Below are 23072 nucleotides of genomic sequence, written 5' to 3' on the forward strand. Positions count from 1 at the left end.
GAGGGCAGGGAAGATGTTCTGTGTTTCAGGATATCAAACCTTTTCTGAAATCATTGACTCAAAGTCAACAACAATTCCTTTAAGATCCATTTATTAAAGTTATAAAAAAAGAGACAAATAAGTTATAATATTTGTATTTGTTAGAATTCTATCAGTGTTTGAACATTAGTATTTAGAGAGCTGGTACAACTTCTACTTTCATGGCCAGCTTTTGATAAACCCATAGAAACAGCTGGCTGAGTTCTCTCCCCTATGATAGATAATACTGAGTGTGACGAGTCAGTCAATGCCGTCAGAGCCAGTTAGTGATGAAAGTGTGCACCGTAGGATTTCTCTCTGTTATGGTGTTATTACATATAAACTCTTCAAAATATATACTTCTGTCAAATAACTTGACAACTATGTACACTACAAAAATACATTTTTATATAAATAAATGATATGGCATACATTTATCTTTGTAACTGAAACAATATATATCCTCGCCAACCAAGACCAAATGGCATCTGTAGAAAACCATAGATCTGTTATTTTTCCTTTTAAAATCCTCTAAGAGCTATGGTGAGTCTTGTAGTGTAAATGTTATATACTCTGGTTTCCCTACTTAACATTAGTAAGCACTTTATACAGATTGAACACCATTCATGTCAAAACAATAGTAATAGTGTTTTTCAATAGACATAAAAATCCCTGCATTTGTTATCCACTGATATGTATGACCAATAATGGAAGTAAACAAAACAAAAACATCTCATAATACAAAAATATAAATATCGCAAATTCAACGTTGAAAAACCAAACACAAACAAAACATTACAAAATGTAAGAAAATAGTTGCCAGCCATGATTTCTCTCCATTATTGCCAATGTGACATCAGGAGGGAAAAAAAGATTCACTCAAGCAGCTGACACGCAAAAAGACACACAGCTACACGTGTTAGACTGTGTATGTGGGGAGGGGGGGGGTCTGGAAAGACATGACTGACACACACCGGGCATGATGGGGGGGGGGGGTCTGGAAAGACATGACTGACACACACCGGGCATGATGGGGGGGGGGGTCTGGAAAGACATGACTGACACACAGCTACACGTGTTAGACTGTGTATGTGGGGAGGGGGGGGGTCTGGAAAGACATGACTGACACACACCGGGCATGATGGGGGGGGGGGGTCTGGAAAGACATGACTGACACACACCGGGCATGATGGGGGGGGAGGGGGGGGGGGGGGGGGCTCTGGAAAGACATGACTGACACACACCGGGCATGATGGGGGGGGTCTGGAAAGACATGACTGACACACACCGGGCATGATGGGGGGGGAGGGGGGGGGGGGGGGGGGGGGTCTGGAAAGACATGACTGACACACACCGGGCATGATGGGGGGGGTCTGGAAAGACATGACTGACACACACCGGGCATGATGGGGGGGGGGGGGTCTGGAAAGACATGACTGACACACACCGGGCATGATGGGGGGGGTCTGGAAAGACATGACTGACACACACCGGGCATGATGGGGGGGGGGGGGGTCTGGAAAGACATGACTGACACACACCGGGCATGATGGGGGGGGGGGGTCTGGAAAGACATGACTGACACACACCGGGCATGATGGGGGGGGTCTGGAAAGACATGACTGACACACACCGGGCATGATGGGGGGGGGGGGGGTCTGGAAAGACATGACTGACACACACCGGGCATGATGGGGGGGGTCTGGAAAGACATGACTGACACACACCGGGCATGATGGGGGGGGGGGGTCTGGAAAGACATGACTGACACACACCGGGCATGATGGGGGGGGGGGGTCTGGAAAGACATGACTGACACACACCGGGCATGATGGGGGGGGGGGGTCTGGAAAGACATGACTGACACACACCGGGCATGATGGGGAGGGGGTCTGGAAAGACATGACTGACACACACCGGGCATGATGGGGGGGGGGGGTCTGGAAAGACATGACTGACACACACCGGGCATGATGGGGGGGGGGGGTCTGGAAAGACATGACTGACACACACTGGGCATGATGGGGGGGGGGGGTCTGGAAAGACATGACTGACACACACCGGGCATGATGGGGAGGGGGTCTGGAAAGACATGATTGACACACACCGGGCATGATGGGGAGGGGGGGAGGTCTGGAAAGACATGACTGACACACACCGGGCATGATGGGGGCGGGGGGGGGTCTGGAAAGACATGACTGACACACACCGGGCATGATGGGGGGGGGGGGGGGTCTGGAAAGACATGACTGACACACACCGGGCATGATGGGGAGGGGGGGGGTCTGGAAAGACATGACTGACACACACTGGACATGATGGGGGTGGGGGTGGGGGGGGGCTTAGTGAACCCTGACCCATGAGGCTTGTTGTGGATTGTGAAGAGGTGAGGTTGGGTGGGTGGGGACGGCTGGGGTTAAATTGGGGGCAGTTGTCTTTGCTGTCTCTGAGGAGGGAAGCGCGATAGGACGAACACACACACACCCACAGTATTGTTAGACCAGATAGTGCTAAACCCTTCAGCTCTCTGGGCTGTGTATCTTATTGTGTAAAGAGGAAGAAAGAGTTTCTTGTGAATGAAATGTGTAATTCAGTCAAGTGCCATGTTGAGTTGGGAAATACCGTAGCTTATCACTAGAGATAGGACAACAATGTATATTTACAGTGAGAATAACAAAAGTTGCATTCATGAAAAAAAAGGAAACAAACATGTAAATTTCACAACATTATCCTCCATAATGGCCTTGACTAACTACCATGGATTTTGTCCACCAATTGCAATATGCATTAAAGTGGAATTGACAGCATTTTGGCAACATGAAATCATATCAAAATCTGTTCATATACACCCCCAGGAAGAATATCACACGCTTTTAAACGTTTTCTGACAAGCGAGCACCTTTGAATAAATTCTTAAGAGTTTTTGGGAGTTACATATACTAAGGTATGTGAAAGTTCTATAGAAATATGAAGTGGGGAAGCGGCTGTGCGTTTGGACAATTAATAGACACTGCAGTAAATAAAACCTAATAAAAACATCTGTCTCGTCCAGGACCGGAGTCTACACAGACCGGTGCGCTATAGCCAATCAGAGCTACAGTAGGCATTTATACAAACACGCCATTTGCCACATGGGCCTGCAATCATTCACTTGGAACTGGACTGTGTTTACAGGCGGCTAAAACAGCACGACTTTACATCATTAGAATGCATTCGACAAAAGCCACCTGAATGGATTTCTGCTAACATGTAAATACCACTGGGAACATTACAGTCCTATTGATCAAACAACCATAAAATGGTAGGCTCTCTCTCCCTCTGTTATGCACATTAACAACAACAAGATCAACAACTAATGTTAGTCAGGACGAGATAAGCTCAAATCTAACAAGGGAACCTTAGATAAAACCTCTTTGTTGGCCGTCAAAATTGCACCTATAAACAATGAGGAATTGTAGCCTACTCGTCTTTCTGCAGCTTGCCTGCCAATGCATGCTTGTCCCAACCAAGCACCCAAGCTAACTGGCTAAAGTTGGTTAGCTTGCTAGCTAGCTATTTTCAGACAAAAATAAACACTTTGCTCTGACTATTTTATTCGCCATAGCAGAGCTGGTTAGGCTGTTTACATGTTATCTGAGAATTTATGAATGCAAGAGATATGCTAACTGGATAACAGTCGTTCAAGTTCTCACTAGCTAACCAAATAACACCTGCATCTCTGTGTATATGAGGGAAAAATGTCAGTCACTCACCCACTCCTCCAATGGCATGACATGTCACCCTCCTAGCAGTTAGCTTGCTAGCTAACGTTAGGCTCCGTGTTTTTAGGTTGCTACATAAATAGATACACTAGCCTATTATGACTGACTTGTGATCATTGCCCTTGCTAGTTCGGTTGTATTGACATTCCCAACCTTAGTTACATGTCTGTTTTTGTCCAAAATATAATTGAAACTGAAACAGTGCATCCCGAATGGAGGCAGCAAACAATGTAACAACCTGATAGCAATGTTTTTGACAACCAATAAATGTATTGGTGAATTATATTAATCATGTATTGAACTGCATCCATCTATTCTGCCAACAATGCCTTCGTGTACATCATGGAATGTTGAGTCAAATAGAACCTATTTTTAAAACTTCATATCATGGTTTTGTAGCATAAACTGGGAATTGTATATTTTTTACTGATATTATGATAGCCTGTTTGTTTCATATCTGCAAAGTAGTTAAAATGCTGTCAGTTCCACTTTAACTATGGGAGTGATACTTTTACGCCCACTCATGCTACTATAAGATGGCCGCTGAGAGCTATGACATCCCCAGAGGAAATGGGAGATGGGTAATTGAGTTCAAGGGACAGCCAAGTCACAAACACCTTTTATATCTTCTACATATCGGCTCGTATTAAATAGCACGCATAGCGTGAGTCAGAGTTCAACAGTAATTGTTTCATAACTACCACAGGTTTGTGATATGCAAATTCCTTGTACAAAAAAAAAAAGAGTACCTTTATACACAAACATATATATATATATAAACACACATGCCCCGTGTAGCTATTGAGTAGTATCACTTGACGTGATTGTTAGTATATTTCTTTTTAGAGATGTATCCGATGGGTTACCCACCCACCCGCGCCCAGACCCACCCATATAAACACAAACCCACAATCACATTTATACACTCACTCACCTCTTTAACATAAAATAAAAATTTGCATAGAATTATTATACAGTTATTACAGAATATCTTAAGCAGCAACAATGTATGCTGAACTGTATTGTCTAGATGAAGCTTCCTCATGGCACAGATCCACAGACGAGTGAACAACAGTAATCAGAGATTTCTCTCACACACACATATTTGTTTTAATATCCTTGTGGGGACAAAATAATTGGTCCCATTCAAAATCCTATTTTCCCTAACCTTAAGCCTTAATCTAACCCTAATTTTTACCCTAACCCCTAATTTAACCCTAAACCTAATTCTAACCATCACCCTAATCGTAACCCTAACCCCTAAGCTTAAAATAGCCTTTCTCTGTGTGGGGACTGGCTAAATGTCTCCCATTTTTCTTGTTTTACTGTGCTTGTGATGACTTCTGGCCCCGACAAGTAAAGTAAAACCAAAAACACACGCCATAGAAATGATGTCCCCAGTCTTAAAAAAAGGAGCTGTACAACTCCTACATTATAGCTACTTCTTTGTTCATATTTACATAAGTATACATCTTTTAATGATGGATAGAGATATAAGACAAACATCCACGGGGTTACAGTAAGAATGAGCACCATGGTACTACCCACCACTGGGTTATGTGTGTCGCTGAGCTGCGCTGCATTGGGCCGCTGAGTGAGAGGGGGAGTCCATCTTTGGCCGTTGTGCTTCTGCTCTCGTCCACTGGAACAACAGAGAGACAGACACAGAGTTAGAAACCTGTCATGACAGCACACGCATCTCACTCTCTAAAGGCATAACGCTCAATATATTATGTTCAGGTTGCAGTAAAAAGTGTTTGAAGGACTGAATGGGGACATTTTTGCAAGTAACAAAACCAAAGAACGAAAAGGAACATTCATTGCAAGTACTTTGTGGATGTAATACCAACATGTGAATTACTTCACTGTCATGAGAAGCTACAAACTCCATTGAGGCTCACCTCAGCTTGCCCTCTTATCACAGTCGCTCTCAGCTGCCTCACACTCCACATCCTGGAGCTCCATGGCCTCCACCTTGGTGTCCATCTTGGTTCCTCTGCAACCTGTATGGACCTCCAGTGGCACATGGGGGTGCTGGAAGGCAGGCTCAGGCTCTGCGCCCCTTGCTGTGTGGTAACTGTCCGCTGCAGTGTGTCCTGGGTAAGAGGAGGTGGGGCTCTGAGTGGGGGGAGAGGTAGAGTGGACGGCGATGGTAACCGATGCAGAGGCCGTTACCGTGGTGATGGGCTGGCAGTAAGTAGGGGCGGGGTTAGAGTGGTGAGGTTGGTGGTGATTGGGCCGGGGGTTGTGGGATGGACGAGTTCTGTGCCCCGCAGAACGTTCTCGGTGGCCTCCCGAGACAAAATGGCCCCCGGAGCCGTAATGGCCTCCAGCCTCAGTTTCAAAAGCCTGCATGCGTGGGCGGGCTGGGGGAAGGGACTGTAGGTCCCTCTTGCTGAAGCGACGGGATGCACCGGGGTGGGCATCCGACTCCGGCAGGACCGACTGACAGGAGAGAGATCAGAAAATCAGAACAACTTGTACACATGCTCAACATGTTCAAACAAAGAGTGTAAACATACAGCTGAAGTATTAAGTTTACATACACTTAGGTTGGAGTCATTAAAAACTTGTTTTCAACCACTCCACAAATTTCATGTTAACAAACTATAGTTTTGCAAGTCGGTTAGGACATCTACTTTGTGCATGACACAAGTAATTTTTCCAACAATTGTTTACAGACAGATTATTTCACTTACAATTCACTGTAGCACAATTCCAGAGAGTCAGAAGTTTACATACACTAAGTTGACTGTGCATTTAACCAGCTTGGAAAATTCCAGAAAATGGTGGCTTTAGAAGCTTCTGATAGGCTAATTGACATCATTTGAGTCAATTGGAGGTGTGCCTGTGGATGTATTTGAAGGCCTACCTTCAAACTCAGGGCCTGTTTGCTTGACATCATGGGAAAATCAAAAATAAATCAGCCAAGACCTCAGAAAAAAAATTGTAGACCTCCACAAGTCTGGTTCATCCTTGGGAGATATTTCCAAACGCCTGAAGGTACCACATTCATCTGTACAAACAATAGTATGCAAGTATAAACACCATGGGACCACGCAGCCATCATACCGCTCAGGAAGGAGATGCGTTCCGTCTCCTAGAGATGAATGTATTTTGGTGCGCAAAGTGCAAATCAATCACAGAACAACTGCAAATTACCTTGTGAAGATGCTGGAGGAAACAGGTACAAAAGTATCTATATCCACAGTAAAACACGTCCTATAACCTGAAAGGCTGCTCAGCCACTGCTCCAAAACTGCCATAAAAAAGCCAGACTACGGTTTGCAACTTCACATGGGGACAAAGATTGTACTTTTTGGAGAAATGTCCTCTGGTCTGATGAAACAAATATAGAACTGTTGGGCCATAATGACCATCGTTATGTTTGGGGGAAAAAGGTGAGGCTTGCAAGCTGAAGAACACCATCCCAACCGTGAAGCACGTGGGTGGCAGCATCATGTTGTGGGGGTGCTTTGCTGCAGGAGGGACTGGTGCACTTCACAAAATAGATGGCATCATGAGGTAGGACAATTATGTGGATATATTGAAGCAACATCTCAAGACGTCAGTCAGGAAGTTAAAGCTTGGTGGCAAATGGGTCTTCCAAATGGACAATGACCCCAAGCATACTTCCAAAGTTGTGGCAAAATGACTTACGGACAAAAAGGTCAAGGTATTGGAGTGGCCATCACAAAGCCCTGCCCTCAATTCTATAGAATATTTGTGGGCAGAACTGAAAAGGCGTGTGCGAACAAGGAGGCCTACAAACCTGACTCAGTTACACCAGCTGTCAGGAGGAATGGGCCAAAATTCACCCAACTTATTGTGGGAAGCTTGTAGAAGGCTACACAAAACGTTTGAAATTAAACATTAAAGGCAATGCTACCAAATACTAATTGAGTGTATGTAAACTTCTGACCCACTGCATATGTGATGAAAGAAATAACAATTGAAATAAATCATTCTCTGCTATTATGACATTTCACATTCTTAAAATAAAGTTGTGATCCTAACTGACCTAAGCCAGGGGATTTTTACTAGGATTACAGGTCAGGAATTGTGAAAAACTGAGTTTAAATGTATTTGGCTAAGGTGTATGTAAACTTCTGACTTCAACTGTATGTCACGTGTGTGGTCATTATCCAAAGCACTTACAGAAGACAAAGAGTAGGCTGTGGCGTTTCCCTGTCTAGCTGTCCTTCTTGGCACTGCTCCTCGTCGCACCTCCTCTGCTCTCCTAGCTCTGCTTCTAGTGGTGGGGAGGTCGTACTGCTGCAGGTCCTGGCTGATGCCTGAGGCCGTGGTGTTGGAGCTGTACTCAGAGTCTGACGAGTCAGAGCCTGTACCTGTCCCCGTCCCTGAGGTGGTATGGCAGGGGTGGACGGAGAAGTGGACCACGGGAGGAGGGGGCTCTGGGGACGGGGTGGGTAACTGGCTACGCCCATCAACAGGGGTCACCTGAGGGGGACAGAAAAAGGAGGGAGATGTAAGGAGATGAGGGAACTTTTTTGATTCATTTTTTTGGTTATTATTACACAAACTATGCTGCTAAATAATTTCATGGTGAGCTCATGTTAGAACATTCAATAAAAAGAGTGTTGGTTCACAAAAATACGTGTGCGTAAAAAGTGTGTGTGTAAAAAAAATTGTGCAAGCCATAATAGTATTTCTGCAGGAGAAACCATCTAACCTCTGGATAGGGGCCAAAGTAAGACAGCAACACAGGGAGAAGGACCAAACCATTCAGCACCCCCAGAATGGTCAGGATGGCCAGCACAGCAAAGAAATACCTGCAACAAACCAACAGTCTACTGTTAAGACAGGCAACATGGGCACGACATTTCATCAACCACCATACACCAACACCACAGAAGATAGGTGGCTAAGAGTCACAACAACTAACATTCTCTGGTCATTTTGGCAGAAGCTTTGAACAACTTAACCAGTGGAACAGTAGTAGCATCACATTGATACACCTGTGACAACCACAATGAACACCGAACACAGGCATCAGAGCAAAGACACATCTGCTAAACCACAGGGTAAGCATGACAGCCAACATGAGTGTGTGTTTGTGTTTTATGTGGGGTGTGGGCGGGCATGCATGGGTGTTTATATATATATATATGTGTGTGTGTGTGTGTGTGTGTACAAAGAGAATACCTGCAGCAACCATAGAACAACAGGAGAGGCTGTTCTAAATATGAACTAGATCAACCATTACACATGCCTGAAAAGACCATGACACACACGCCCAAGTACGTTGGTTAAGTAGGAAACAGAAATGTACCTGTCAAGTCCTGCCAAAGAGGGTTAGTCTTTAGAAAGCCTCACAGAGAAAGAGAAGGAAGCACAATTAACTGGAGTTGGTTAATACAAAGGCATGGGAAAAAATGCGGAGGGAGGGAGAGAGAGAAAGTGGGGTGTGCAAACATGAAGACAACAAAGCAGTCAAGAATGTGGAGAAGGGGGTAGGGGCTTGAGGGGGGAAGAATGGGGGGGGTTAGGAAGTAGGAAGAATTGGGGGGGGTAAGGAAGTAGGGAGAAGGGGGGCACAAAAGTACAAGGGCCTCTCCTTTTCTGATCTAAAACAATAGGCAGAAGCAAAGTATAGAATTGAAACAATTTAGAAAGAATAGAAAGAGAACAATGAACAGCACCACACCCTGAGTACCCCCCCCCCCTCAAAGGTGCGGACTCCGGCCGCAAAACCTGACTCTAAAGGGGAGGGTCCGGGTGGGCCTTCTTTATGACAGGCACAGGACTCACCAGGCTGGGGAGAAACACAGGAGACCTGGTTCTGGGAAAAGGCACAGGACTCACCAGGCTGGGGAGACCTACTGGAGGCCTGGTCCATGGAGAAGGCACAGGATAGACCGGGCCGTGGAGGCGCACTGGAGGTCTCGAACTAAGGGCCTGCACAACCTGTCCTGGCTGGATGGTGACTTTAGCCCAGCACGTGCAGGGCGCAGGCACCGGACGCACTGGGCTGTGCAGACACACGAGAGACACAGTGCGCAGAGCCGACGCAGGATATCCTGGCCTGAGGAGACGCACTGGAGGTCTGGAGAGCAGGGCTGGCACCATCCGTCCTGGCTGGAACCTCACCCTAGCCCGGCAGATGCGGGCAGTTGGAATGTAGCGCACCGGCCTCAGAGCACATATTGGAGATCTGTAGTGCCGAGCTGGCACAGGACGTGCAGGGCTAGTGAGGCGCACTAGAGGCCTGATGCGTGGGGCTGGCACAGCCTTCACCAGACGGCTAGCACGCACCTCAGGACGAGTATGGAGAGCTGACTCAGGTGACATCAAATCGCGGACACGCTCCGTCGGGCGGATGTCGTGCCTCATGCACCAACACAGCAACTCTCTCATTACTCTCTCCTCCAATCTCCCCATCAACTCCTTCACAGTCTCGGCTTCGCTTCCTTCACTCACCTCCAATTTCACCCCATAGCTCGGGGCAATTTTTTTGGGGGGCTGCCTCTCAGGCTTCCTTGCCAGCCGTGTTCCCTCGTATCGCCGGTTCCCTTTTCCTGCTGCCTCCGCTCTCCTGGCTGCCTCCACCTGTTCCCATGGGAGGCAATCCCTTCCAGCCAGTATCTCCTCCCATGTGTAGGATCCCTTGCCATCGAGAATGTCCTCCCATGTCCAGTCCTCTTTTCCATGCTGGCTGGTCCTTTGTTGGTGGGTAGTTCTGTAACGGCTGTTGGTGGAAGAAGGTGAGGACCAAGGTGCAGCGTCGTACGTGTTCATCCTTTATTACTTGAACTGAACACTGAATAGCAAAACAACAACCGAAACAGTTCTGTCTGGTGCAGACACAAACAGAAAGCCACTACCCACAAAAACCCAGTGGGAAAAGCTGCCTCTGATTGAGAACCACACCCGCCAAACAACAAAGAAATACAAAACATAGAATGCCACCCTAGTCATACCCTGGCCTAACCAAAATAGAGAATAAAAGCCTCTCTATGGCCAGGGCGTGACAATCAGGAAAAGACCCCCTGTCTAATTAAATCTCCAGTGTATCAAGTAAAACACCCTGTCTAATTAAATCTCCGTGGTATCAAGGGACAACACCCTGTCTAATTAAATCTCTAGTGTATCAAGTAAAACTGTCACACCCTGACCGTAGAGATCCTTTTTATGTCTCTATTTGGTTTGGTCAGGGTGTGGTTTGGGGTGGGTATTCTATGTTCTATTATTTGTATTTCTATGTTTTGGCCGGGTAGGGTTCTCAAATCAGGGACAGCTATCTTTCGTGGTGAGCGTGTAACTGGTCAGGCACCGTGTTATGCAGAGATGCGCATGGTGTCTCCAGTGCGCTATTCTAGCCCGTTGCGCTCTATTCTAGCTCCTCGCATTTTCCGGGCTAGAATGGGCATCCAGCCAGGACGTATTGAGCCAGCTCTATGTTCTGGATCTCCAATGCGTCTGCACGGTCCAGTGTATCCTGTGCCTCCTCCCGGCACTCGCCCTCCTCCCAGCCCGGTACCACCAGTGCCGGCACCACACACCAGGCCTATAGTGCGCCTCCAGGGTCCAGTACGCCCTGTTGCTCCTCCCCGCACTCGCCCTGAGGTGCGTGTCACCAGCCCGGTATCACCAGTGCCGGCACCACGCACCAGGCCTATAGTGCGCCTCGGCAGTCCAGTACGCCCTGTTCCTGCTCCTCGCACTCGCCCTGAGGTGTGTGTCCCCAGCCCGGTACCCCCAGCAGCGGTCCCCAGCCCGGGGTCTCCAGCGACGGTCCCCAGTCCAGAACATCAGGCGATGATCCACGCAGCGAGGGTCCCCAGCCCGGGGCCTACGGCGAGGATCCTCAGTCCAGAGCCTCCGACGATGATCCACGGGTCAATGATACAAGAGCAGACTCAGTGTAAGGAAGGTGTGGGCGGCGTCCAGAACCAGAGCCGCCACCGAGGTTAGATACCCACCCAGACACTCCCATATAGGTTTAGGTTTGCAGCCGGGAGTCCGCACCTTTGGGGGGGGGGGTCACGCCCTGACCTTAGTTATCTTTGTTTTCTTTATTATTTTTGTTAGGTCAGGGTGTGACGAGGGTGGTTGGTTTAGTTTTTGTATTGTCTAGGTGTTTTTGGCCTGTCTAGGGTTTTTGTATAACTATGGGGTTTTAGTATGTCTTGGTATATGTAGGTCTATGGTGAATTGGTTCCCAATCAGAGACAGCTGTTTATCGTTGTCTCTGATTGGGGATCCTATTTAGGTTACTATTTCCATTTTGGTTTTGTGGGTTATTGTCTATGTGTAGTTGTATGTCAGCACTTGTGTTTATAGCTTCACGTTTGTTTTGTTATTTTTGTTAGTTTGTTTAGTGTTCTTTGTTTAAATAAAGAAGAATGTATTTATCTCACACTGCGCCTTGGTCTCCTCGTTATGACGAACGTGACACTGTCTAATTAAATCCCCAGTGTATCAGGTAAAACACCCTGTCTAATTAAATCTCCAGTATATCAAGTAAAACACCTCATTAATTCCCCAGTGTATCAAGTAAAACACCCTGTCTAATTAAATCTCCAGTGTATCAAGTAAAACACCCTGTCTAATTAAATCCCCAGTGTATCAGGTAAAACACCCTGTCTAATTAATTCCCCAGTGTATCAGGTAAAACACCCTGTCTAATTAAATCCCCAGTGTATCAGGTAAAACACCCTGTCTAATTAAATCTCCAGTATATCAAGTAAAACACCTCATTAAATCCCCAGTGTATCAAGTAAAACACCCTGTCTAATTAAATCCCCAGTGTATCAGGTAAAACACCCTGTCTAATTAAATCTCTGTGGTATCAAGTAAAACACACTGTCTAATTAAATCCCCAGTGTATCAGGTAAAACACCCTGTCTAATTAAATCCCCAGTGTATCAGGTAAAACACCCTGTCTAATTAAATCCCCAGTGTATCAGGTAAAACACCCTGTCTAATTAAATCTCCAGTATATCAAGTAAAACACCTCATTAAATCCCCAGTGTATCAAGTAAAACACCCTGTCTAATTAAATCCCCAGTGTATCAGGTAAAACACCCTGTCTAATTAAATCCCCAGTGTATCAGGTAAAACACCCTGTCTAATTAATTCCCCAGTGTATCAGGTAAAACACCCTGTCTAATTAAATCCCCAGTGTATCAGGTAAAACACCCTGTCTAATTAAATCTCCAGTGTTTCAGGTAAAACTCATTCTCTCTCTTTCTCCTACTCATCTTTCTCCCCTCTCCAGTTCCTTCATTAGGGAAGGCTTTCCTCCTCTTTTCGTTCTCCTGTGTGTGTGTGTGTGTGTGTGTCCTCTCAGTACTCAGGCTCAAGTTGCTACATCCTCTTGGAGAATGCTTACTGTGTGTGTGTGTTAATGTGTTTATTCAGTATGTGTGTGCGAGAGAGACAGAGAGAGAAGAAAAGAGAGCAGCTGGTTCAGTTTTCCCAGCGAAGTAGCATCAATAAACAGGCCTTTTTAGACAGGCTATATAATGGGACAGGGGCTGAGACTGGGGACAGGGGCTGAGACTGAGGACAGGGGCTGAGACTGGGGACAAGGGATGAGGCTGAGGACAGGGGTTTAGGCTGAGGACAGGGGTTGAGGCTGGGGACAGGGGTTGAGACTGGGGACAAGGGTTGAGGCTGGGGACAGGGGTTGAGACTGGGGACAGGGGTTGAGACTGGGGACAAGGGTTGAGGTTGAGGACAGGGGTTTAGGCTGAGGACAGGGGTTGAGGGTGGGAACAGGGGGTAGGGATACAGTGAGGGAGCTTTGGCTACAGCTTCTCTCCCTTCCCCCCCCCCTCTCCTCTCCCTTTCCCCCCTCTCCTCCCTATCCTTTCCTCTCTCCCTTTCCCCCCTATTCTCTCCCTTTCCCCCCTATTCTCTCTCCCTTTCCCCCCTATTCTCTCCCTTTCCTCCCTATTCTCTCTCCCTTTCCCCCCTATTCTCTCTCCCTTTCCCCCCTATTCTCTCCCTTTCCCCCCTATTCTCTCCCTTTCCTCCCTATTCTCTCTCCCTTTCCTCCCTATTCTCTCCATTTCCCCCCTATTCTCTCTCCCTTTCCCCCCTATTCTCTCCCTTTCCCCCCTATTCTCTCCCTTTCCTCCCTATACTCTCTCCTTTTCCCCCCTATTCTCTCTCCTTTTCCTCCCTATTTTCTCTCCCTTTCCTCCCTATTCTCTCTCCCTTTCCCCCCTATTCTCTCCCTTTCCTCCCTATTCTCTCTCCCTTTCCTCCCTGTCCTTTCCTCTCCCTTTCCCCCCTATTCTCTCCCTTTCCTCCCTATTCTCTCTCCCTTTCCCCCCTATTCTCTCCCTTTCCTCCCTATTCTCTCTCCCTTTCCCCCCTATTCTCTCTCCCTTTCCTCCCTATTCTCTCTCCCTTTCCTCCCTGTCCTTTCCTCTCCCTTTCCCCCTCCCCCCTCCTCAAACTCCTCTCTCACTTTCCCCATATCCTCCCCCTTTTCCCACTCTCATCTCTGTTGGCCTCTCGCAACACGAAGACCGGGAAAGTAGTTGAACTCGCAGAGCTTCTGCCTTGGTTTAAAGCCACATCTACACTGGAACACACACACAAACACACACACTGTGCTGGAGCTGTAGTGAAAACATTTGAGGGGTTGACAAGGAGAGTCAGGGAAACATTTATTTCGGCATGAAAAGAAAAATAGGAGTTGGCTGTTTTGTTATTCTGCAGTCTTTAGGCACAGAATACCGCAGACACTCTCACTCCTAAGCACGCCATCGTTGACCCCCATGATAACAAGGTCAGGGAGCAGGGCGGTGTGTGTGTGTTTCCAGACCACATGAGTGGAGATGGCCCTATTTGCTTAAAAGAGATAGATCACCCACCTTAGACAACTTCCTCCTTAATGGCTACTTAGACAGTAGTCTGCAGACATAACCTAGACACTGTTCCAAGATCTGCTTAGCTACGGCTCTAAAGTGCGATCAACTTGGTCGCATATGCAACAAAATATTTTGCTGTGTGACCAGTTTTATTCTGGGAGCACCCACTGTGAGACTAGGGAAAAGATCTCCCAGATAATGATAAGGTTACGCTGTACCGTTGTTTCCGAGTGCCCTAGAGAAAACAGTGGGTGCAGATTCGATAGCGTCATGGTTGCACCATTACTACAACGAAAACGGCTAGCTTGTAACCCAACCAGGTAAAAAGACCCATATAACCGCCGCAACATTTGTATCTTTCTATAGCGCCCCCATACCCAACTGGCGGACTGCAGGTCTCGACTACAAAACAATATTAAAATACGAATAATAGCCTGGCTTCAACCCCTGGTATCATATAAACACATGTAAGACATGGACAAATGGACATTTTATTTAAATTAACCTCTTAAAGCTAGGGGGCAGAATTTTCACTTTTGGATAAATAGTGTGCCCAATTTCAACTTCCTGCTACTCATGCCAAGAATATAAGATATGCATATTAGTCATAGATTTGGATAGAAAGCACTCTGAAGTTTCTAAAACTGTTTGAATCATGTCTGTGGGTATAACAGAACTTATGTAGCAGGCAAAACCCCGAGGACTAACTGTTCAGAATTGTTCTTTTCTTTTTCCCATCTCTCTTCCCTATATTGTCTTTGCCATTGGATATTTAATAGCAATCTAGCCGGGCTTCAACCCCTGGTATCACATAAACACATGTAAGACATGGACAAATGGAAATTTGATTTAAAACAAAAATATCACAGCCCTGTGGAGAATTGTGGGAATGAACCGTGTGAGAGGGGTGGGTTTGTTACTACGCCGATAAATTATGATATCCATCCGGACCTTTGCAGTTTAGGAAATGTGTGACCGGATCTCTCAAATAGTACTCGAGTAACCCTGCCATAGCGGATCGCCAGGATTGCATTTTACATCATTAACCATTTGTTTACACTTTGTTCAGTCATGTTACGTCATTAGCTAGCTAGCTAACAACCTGGTAACTTTACCAGTATAACCAAACACTTTGGGGCACAGAATGAAAAGAAACGGGATATGTTCTTCAGGAGATTAATGGTCATAGCAATCAATGAATGAGAGATCTCTTGCAGGTCACAAATCCAACATTTTTAAAGAGAGAGTGTACAATTTTCAATTTAAAGCATCTCAATGGGAAAAATGCCTTTACAGTGTTACATATTCATTTCTAGTGCACCACATGTGCTTCAAAAGTAGAGGCCCAATATACTGTAGGCTGTATCTCAATCAATGTAAATCATCTTACATGTATTTTCTGGTGTTCCTAAATGTCATGTAGTGCTCCTAACTTAAAAAAAACATTGAGAGCAGCAGTGCTACCAATGAACATGTTTTATTTAGAGCCAATATGCTGAGCACTTAATAGGAACCTTGTCTCACACCTCCCCCGTGTTAGTTTTCATTTGCATTTCTCCCGTCCTTCCCCTCAACAAGCATTCGTGTGAAACTGAAAGCGCGAACCACTGCTTTTAATCAGGGCAAGGTGTCTGGTAACATGACCGAATACAAACAGTGCAGCTATTCCCTCCGCAAGGCTATCAAACAAGCTAAGCGCCAGTACAGAGACAAAGTAGAATCTCAATTCAACGGCTCAGACACAAGAGGTATGTGGCAGGGTCTACAGTCAATCACGGACTACAGGAAGAAATCCAGCCCAGTCACGGACCAGGATGTCTTGCTCCCAGGCAAACTAAATAACTTTTTTGCCCGCTTTGAGGACAATACTGTGCCACTGACACGGCCTGCAACGAAAACATGCGGTCTCTCCTTCACTGCAGCCGAGGTGAGTAAGACATTTAAACGTGTTAACCCTCGCAAGGCTGCAGGCCCAGACGGCATCCCCAGCCGCGCCCTCAGAGCATGCGCAGACCAGCTGGCCGGTGTGTTTACGGACATATTCAATCAATCCCTATACCAGTCTGCTGTTCCCACATGCTTCAAGAGGGCCACCATTGTTCCTGTTCCCAAGAAAGCTAAGGTAACTGAGCTAAACGACTACCGCCCCGTAGCACTCACATCCGTCATCATGAAGTGCTTTGAGAGACTAGTCAAGGACCATATCACCTCCACCCTACCTGACACCCTAGACCCACTCCAATTTGCTTACCGCCCAAATAGGTCCACAGACGATGCAATCTCAACCACACTGCACACTGCCCTAACCCATCTGGACAAGAGGAATACCTATGTGAGAATGCTGTTCATCGACTACAGCTCGGCATTCAACACCATAGTACCCTCCAAGCTCGTCATCAAGCTCGAGACCCTGGGTCTCGACCCCGCCCTGTGCAACTGGGTACTGGACTTCCTGACGGGCCGCCCCCAGGTGGTGAGGGTAGGCAACAACATCTCCACCCCTCTGATCCTCAACACTGGGGCCCCACAAGGGTGCGTTCTGAGCCCTCTCCTGTACTCCCTGTTTACCCACGACTGCGTGGCCACGCACGCCTCCAACTCAATCATCAAGTTTGCGGACGACACAACAGTGGTAGGCTTGATTACCAACAACGACGAGACGGCCTACAGGGAGGAGGTGAGGGCCCTCGGAGTGTGGTGTCAGGAAAATAACCTCACACTCAACGTCAACAAAACTAAGGAGATGATTGTGGACTTCAGGAAACAGCAGAGGGAACACCCCCCTATCCACATCGATGGAACAGTAGTGGAGAGGGTAGCAAGTTTTAAGTTCCTTGGCATACACATCACAGACAAACTGAATTGGTCCACTCACACAGACAGCATCGTGAAGAAGGCGCAGCAGCGCCTCTTCAACCTCAGGAGGCTGAAGAAATTCGGCTTGTCACCAAAAGCACTCACAAACTTCTACAGATGCACAATCGAGAGCATCCTGGCAGGGTGTATCACCGCCTGGTATGGCAACTGCACCGCCCTCAACCGTAAGGCTATCCAGAGGGTAGTGAGGTCTGCACAACGCATCACCGGGGGCAAACTACCTGCCCTCCAGGACACCTACACCACCCGATGCTACAGGAAGGCCATAAAGATCATCAAGGACATCAACCACCCGAGCCACTGCCTGTTCACCCCGCTGTCATCCAGAAGGCGAGGTCAGTACAGGTGCATCAAAGCTGGGACCGAGAGACTGAAAAACAGCTTCTATCTCAAGGCCATCAGACTGTTAAACAGCCACCACTAACATTGAGTGGCTGCTGCCAACACACTGTCAATGACACTGACTCAACTCTAGCCACTTTAATAATGGGAATTGATGGGAAATTATGTAAATATATCACTAGCCACTTTAAACAATGCTACCTTATATAATGTTACTTACCCTACATTATTCATCTCATATGCATATGTATATACTGTACTCTATATCATCGACTGCATCCTTATGTAATACATGTATCACTAGCCACTTTAACAATGCCACTTTGTTTACATACTCATCTCATATGTTATACTGTACTCGATATCATCTACTGTATCTTGCCTATGCTGCTTTGTACCATAACTCATTCATATATCCTTATGTACATATTCCTTATCCCCTTACACTGTGTATAAGACAGTAGTTTTTTTGGAATTGTTAGTTAGATTACTTGTTCGTTATTACTGCATTGTCGGAACTAGAAGCACAAGCATTTCGCTACACTCGCATTAACATCTGCTAACCATGTGTATGTGACAAATAAAATTTGATTTGATTTGATTTGATTTGAACTACAGTAGCATTGAAGTGTGTGTGTGTCAGAGAGAGAGAGAGCGAGAGAGAAAGACAGAAGGAGAGAGCAAGAGAAAGAGAGAGAGGAGAGAGTGAGAGAGAAAGACAGAGAGAGGAGAGAGCGAGGGAGAAAGACAGAAGGAGAGAGCAAGAGAAAGACAGAGAGAGGAGAGATCGAGGGGGCAAGAGAAAGGAGAGAGAGAGAGCAAGAGAAAGAGCGAGAGAGGGGGAGAGTAGAAAGGGATGGAGGGAAAAGCGGCCTTCACGGATGAGTGGTGTTTCAGGTAGATGCCTGCATGTCACACAGGCTCAGGCACAGCCTTAACGCTCGACTGACGCCACAGAAAGCCACAGAAACACCACAGAAGATAACACACTTGAATAATGTGACACCGGCAGGTAGAAATGTCGAAACTGTTCAATACTGCTCGCAAAATAATGTCCATACAGGTTAGAACACCTTACAATGCAAGAAGATACCAGTATCATCCAGCTTTGTAGGCTAACTTTCCTCGCTAGCTGACAGCTGAAGCCAACATCAATTCACTACCTCCACGCACACTTTTATACAAATAAGCCACTTCTCTGCAAATGATGATGAGCAGTACAATAAAATAAGTCCCAAAATTGAAGGGAAACAGATTGTCTGTGATCTCTATCCACTGAAATCAGCCAAAACAAGCTCAGTAACTCAATGTGAATAGGCCTAGGATACATCTTGATTCACCCAGTTTATCAATGGAGATTTGCCATTCAAATAAATTATTACCATTATGTTGTTAAGTAGTTCGATTGGTAAAAACTAAGTCAAATGTACGATTGTATAATTGATTCATTAATGCATACATGGCTGTCTCTGAACATTTTTTACATAAGAAATGTCAAATGTAATGATATTGAATGATTGAACAGAGCAGTAGCTGAGTTTAGCTGTCTGGATTAAGTGCCATTCTGGGACTTTGGTTAACCAGTGAGGGTCACTAATACCAGTACGTTTTGGACTTCTAATCCTTTTTAAACATTGTGTGTTTGAGCTACAGACTTCTGTACCATTGGATTTGTCTATTTCTTCTGCATCCCTAAATACCCAACATTAGTCTGTGTGATTCATGGGGGCTGAACTAGAGCGGTGATTGTGAGAGAAGGACAGATCACGAAGGAGCCCCTGTAGAATGCGAACGGTTTGAGCGAACACGCACATGTAACATGTTTTGCTTTATAACGCTCACAAGCTGGTAGGTAGAAGGTAAGGGGTTCTTCTACATAGAAGATCACAGGAAACCCCCTGACATAGTGTCTATCTATAATACCGTAAGGGGTTATTCTACATAGAAGATCACAGGAAACCACATGACATAGTGTCTATAATACTGTAAGGGGTTCTTCTACATAGAAGATCACAGGAAACCCCAGGACATAGTGTCTATAATACTGTAAGGGGTTCTTCTACATAGAAGGGCATAGTAAATCCCAGGACATAGTGTCTATAATACTGTAAGGGATTCTTCTACACAGAAGATCACAGGAAACCCAAGGACATAGTGTCTATAATACTGTAAGGGGTTCTTCTACACAGAAGATCACAGGAAACCCCAGGACATAGTGTCTATAATACTGTAAGGGGTTCTTCTACACAGAAGATCACAGGAAACCCCAGGACATAGTGTCTATAATACTGTAAGGGGTTCTTCTACACAGAAGATCACAGGAAACCCCAGGACATAGTGTCTATAATACTGTAAGGGGTTCTTCTACATAGAAAGTCATAGTAAATCCCAGGACATAGTGTCTATAATACTGTAAGGGGTTATTCTACATAGAAGATCACAGGAAACCCCAGGACATAGTGTCTATAATACTGTAAGGGGTTCTTCTACATAGAAGATCACAGGAAACCCCAGGACATGAAGCTCACATAGTTGCTGTCACAAACTCCACACAGTTGTTACTGACTAGTAAGACATTAATTTCCCACTGAGCAAACAATGTCTGTACTTACAGCATTCATATTCATATTCATTTTTTTATTCACATTTGTCAATAAAACTTATAAATGCAATTGTTTATGTCAAATTGTTTTGTGCTTTACTTGTAGAGAGTTTGAGTCTCTTTCCATGAGTGTATGTGTTCATGTGCGTGTGTCATGTATGTGTGAGTGTGTATGTGTATGTGTGTGTGTGTGTGTATGTGTGTGTCCCACAACTGGTCCCACTCACCTGACGATGAAGTCAAACTCAGAGCCTGCTAGCATGAGGACTCCTAGTAGAGTAGAGAAGGCTCCGTCCAACACAGGAGCAAACATGTGTTCTAACGCCTGCACTGCCCGTCTGTTACGGTCCCCTATCGCTGTGAGGAACGCCTGCAACGTACACACAACTAATCAGAAAAACTATAATGTCATTTGAAAATATACAAAACACTTTGTGTGTGTGTGTGTTATGTTAAGCTATTTTAGGCTTAGGGGATAGGTTTACGGTTAGGGTTATGCTATGGTTAGGGGTTAAGGTGTTTAGGGTTAGGGTTTATAGAAAATAGGATTTTGGGTCCCCACAAGGATAGTAAAAGACATTGTGTGTGTGTGTACTCACTAGAGCAACATGTACAGTGAACTCTACTCCTATGCCGACAGAGGCGATGAGGATGACCACAGGAACAGCACTGAGCTTGATCCCTATCAGCCCCATCATACCAAACAGCTCCACGGTCATCAGAGACAGGACCAGGACCTGAAACAGACAGACCGCAACACAACCGTTAATGACCATTAGAGACCATCTACAGTTTTATCCCAGGGAACAACCCCAGCATGAATCCAAACATCTCTACGGTCATCAGAGACAAAATCCCCCAAAGTCCCCACAAGGATAGCAAAACAAGGAAAATTCTCCCTCGAACCAAGAACCACATCCCCATGAGGACAAAGGCCATTAGGTTTAGGGTTTAGAGTTTAGAGTTAAGAGTTAGAGGTTAAGGTTAGGTTTAGGGAAAATAGCATTTTGAATGGACATTTATTTTGGGTCTCCTCAAGGATATTTAAAGGTTTTATTTTACCCTTATTTTTCCAGGTAAGTTGATTGAGAACACATTCTCATTTACAGCAACGACCTGGGGAATAGTGACAGGGGAGAGGAGATGAATGAGCCAATTGGAAGCTGGGGATGATTAGGCGGCCATGATGGTATGAGGGCCAGATTGGGAATTTAGCCATGACAATGGGGTTAACACCCCTACTCTTACAATAAGTGCAATGTTATATTTAGTGACCTCAGAGAGTCAGGTCACCTGTTTAACGTCCCATCCAAAAGACAGCAAAACATGTGTGGTCTGTGTGTGTGGGTTGGTCCTTCTAAACTTGTCGGGACCTAAAATACTCAGAAGTTCCCACAAGGACAGTAAAACAAGGAAAATTCTCCCTCATGGGGACATTTCCCACGTCCCCATTAGGATAAAGGCTATTTTAAATTTAGGGGTTAGGTTTAGGATTAGGGTTAAAATGAAGGTTAGAATTAGGGTTAGGTTTAGACTTAGGAGTTAGGTTACGGTTTAGGGAAAATAGGATTTCGAATGGAAATGTATTTTAGGTCTCCACAAGAAAAGAAGAACAACATGTGTGTGTATGTGTGTGTTAGGGCTTGGAATTGCCAGAGTCCTCACAATACAATACATTTTGATACTGCGACTTTATTGCAATTTTATGTTCCAAGCATATTGCTAACTATATGTCTGCTGCAGACAGACAAGAGAGATCATGAGAAAATGTGGATGACAAATACCAGAGCTAGCAAAAAACGATAATATACATAGTTTTTAACAAATTGATACCTGGAGTCAAAGTCATCATTAGTGTGTGTGTGGCCTGTAGCTGGGGGTAAGGGGTAAGGGCAGGGGGGATAGGTAGGATACTGGTGGCCTGGTCTGGACAAAGCAAATGGTTCAACTTGAAGCTCCGCCATAACTTGTCATTTTATTTGGTTTGTAAAGCTAGAGCAGGGGTTTCCAACAGGTAGATCGTAGCACACCTATGAGTAGCTCGCCAAGCAATTCGGAAAGTACATGCATTTTCCCCATTTGTTCCCATTTGCAAACTGTCATAAACATAACGCTCCCGGCTACTATCCAATAAAACAACATTGACATTATCCCACACCTGGTTAACCACTACTGGGTTAAAAAGACAAACAGAACACAACATCTGCCATTTAACTCCCCTGTCTGTCTGTCTGGTGTCAGGCAGAAATGGAGAGTAGAGACAGAAGCATGTATGATGGACAGGGATAGAGAGAAGTTGCTTTGCAAGATATCTATACCTGAAAATGCATGATCTGGGTGATTTATGGTTGATATATCAGCAGTCACATGCCTTATTTACTTTGAAGAACTACTAAAATAGTGATTTTGTCAGACGGCATAGACAGCAGCTCTATAGAGATGAGATGATGACTTGGAATGAAATGATAGTCATCAAATAAAACACATATACTATACATAACAACAGAATATTTACCTTACCTGGCAGAACTATATCATGATTATTTGTATCAATTGGGTGGCAATTGTTTTACAAGATCTGGCATGACGTGCTGCAGCAGTAGGCCTAACAACAGAAACGTCGCT

General features: G+C 45.6%; 1 protein-coding gene across 2 annotated transcripts in view; it reads right to left on the reverse strand.

The window, feature by feature from the left end:
* Window positions 1-2302: 2302 nt before the first annotated feature.
* The window catches only part of LOC109894934 (protein patched homolog 1-like), a 142985-nt gene continuing 122215 nt past the window's right edge, over window positions 2303-23072 (reverse strand). Inside the window, exons 19-24 of one of the 2 annotated variants that reach the window (XM_031829750.1) lie at window positions 21047-21184; window positions 20675-20817; window positions 8473-8572; window positions 7938-8240; window positions 5681-6224; window positions 2303-5421 (exon numbers count right to left, since the gene is read on the reverse strand). In XM_031829750.1, the coding sequence (XP_031685610.1) occupies window positions 5682-6224; window positions 7938-8240; window positions 8473-8572; window positions 20675-20817; window positions 21047-21184 (1227 nt within the window). In that variant the 3' untranslated portion in view covers window positions 2303-5421; window position 5681. Of the gene's footprint in view, window positions 5422-5680; window positions 6225-7937; window positions 8241-8472; window positions 8573-20674; window positions 20818-21046; window positions 21185-23072 lie in introns of those variants that run through there. The other variant, XM_031829751.1, reaches the window with a different exon arrangement.

Source organism: Oncorhynchus kisutch, linkage group LG8, assembly GCF_002021735.2.
Source record: "Oncorhynchus kisutch isolate 150728-3 linkage group LG8, Okis_V2, whole genome shotgun sequence".
In the NCBI taxonomy this organism is placed as follows: domain Eukaryota; kingdom Metazoa; phylum Chordata; class Actinopteri; order Salmoniformes; family Salmonidae; genus Oncorhynchus; species Oncorhynchus kisutch.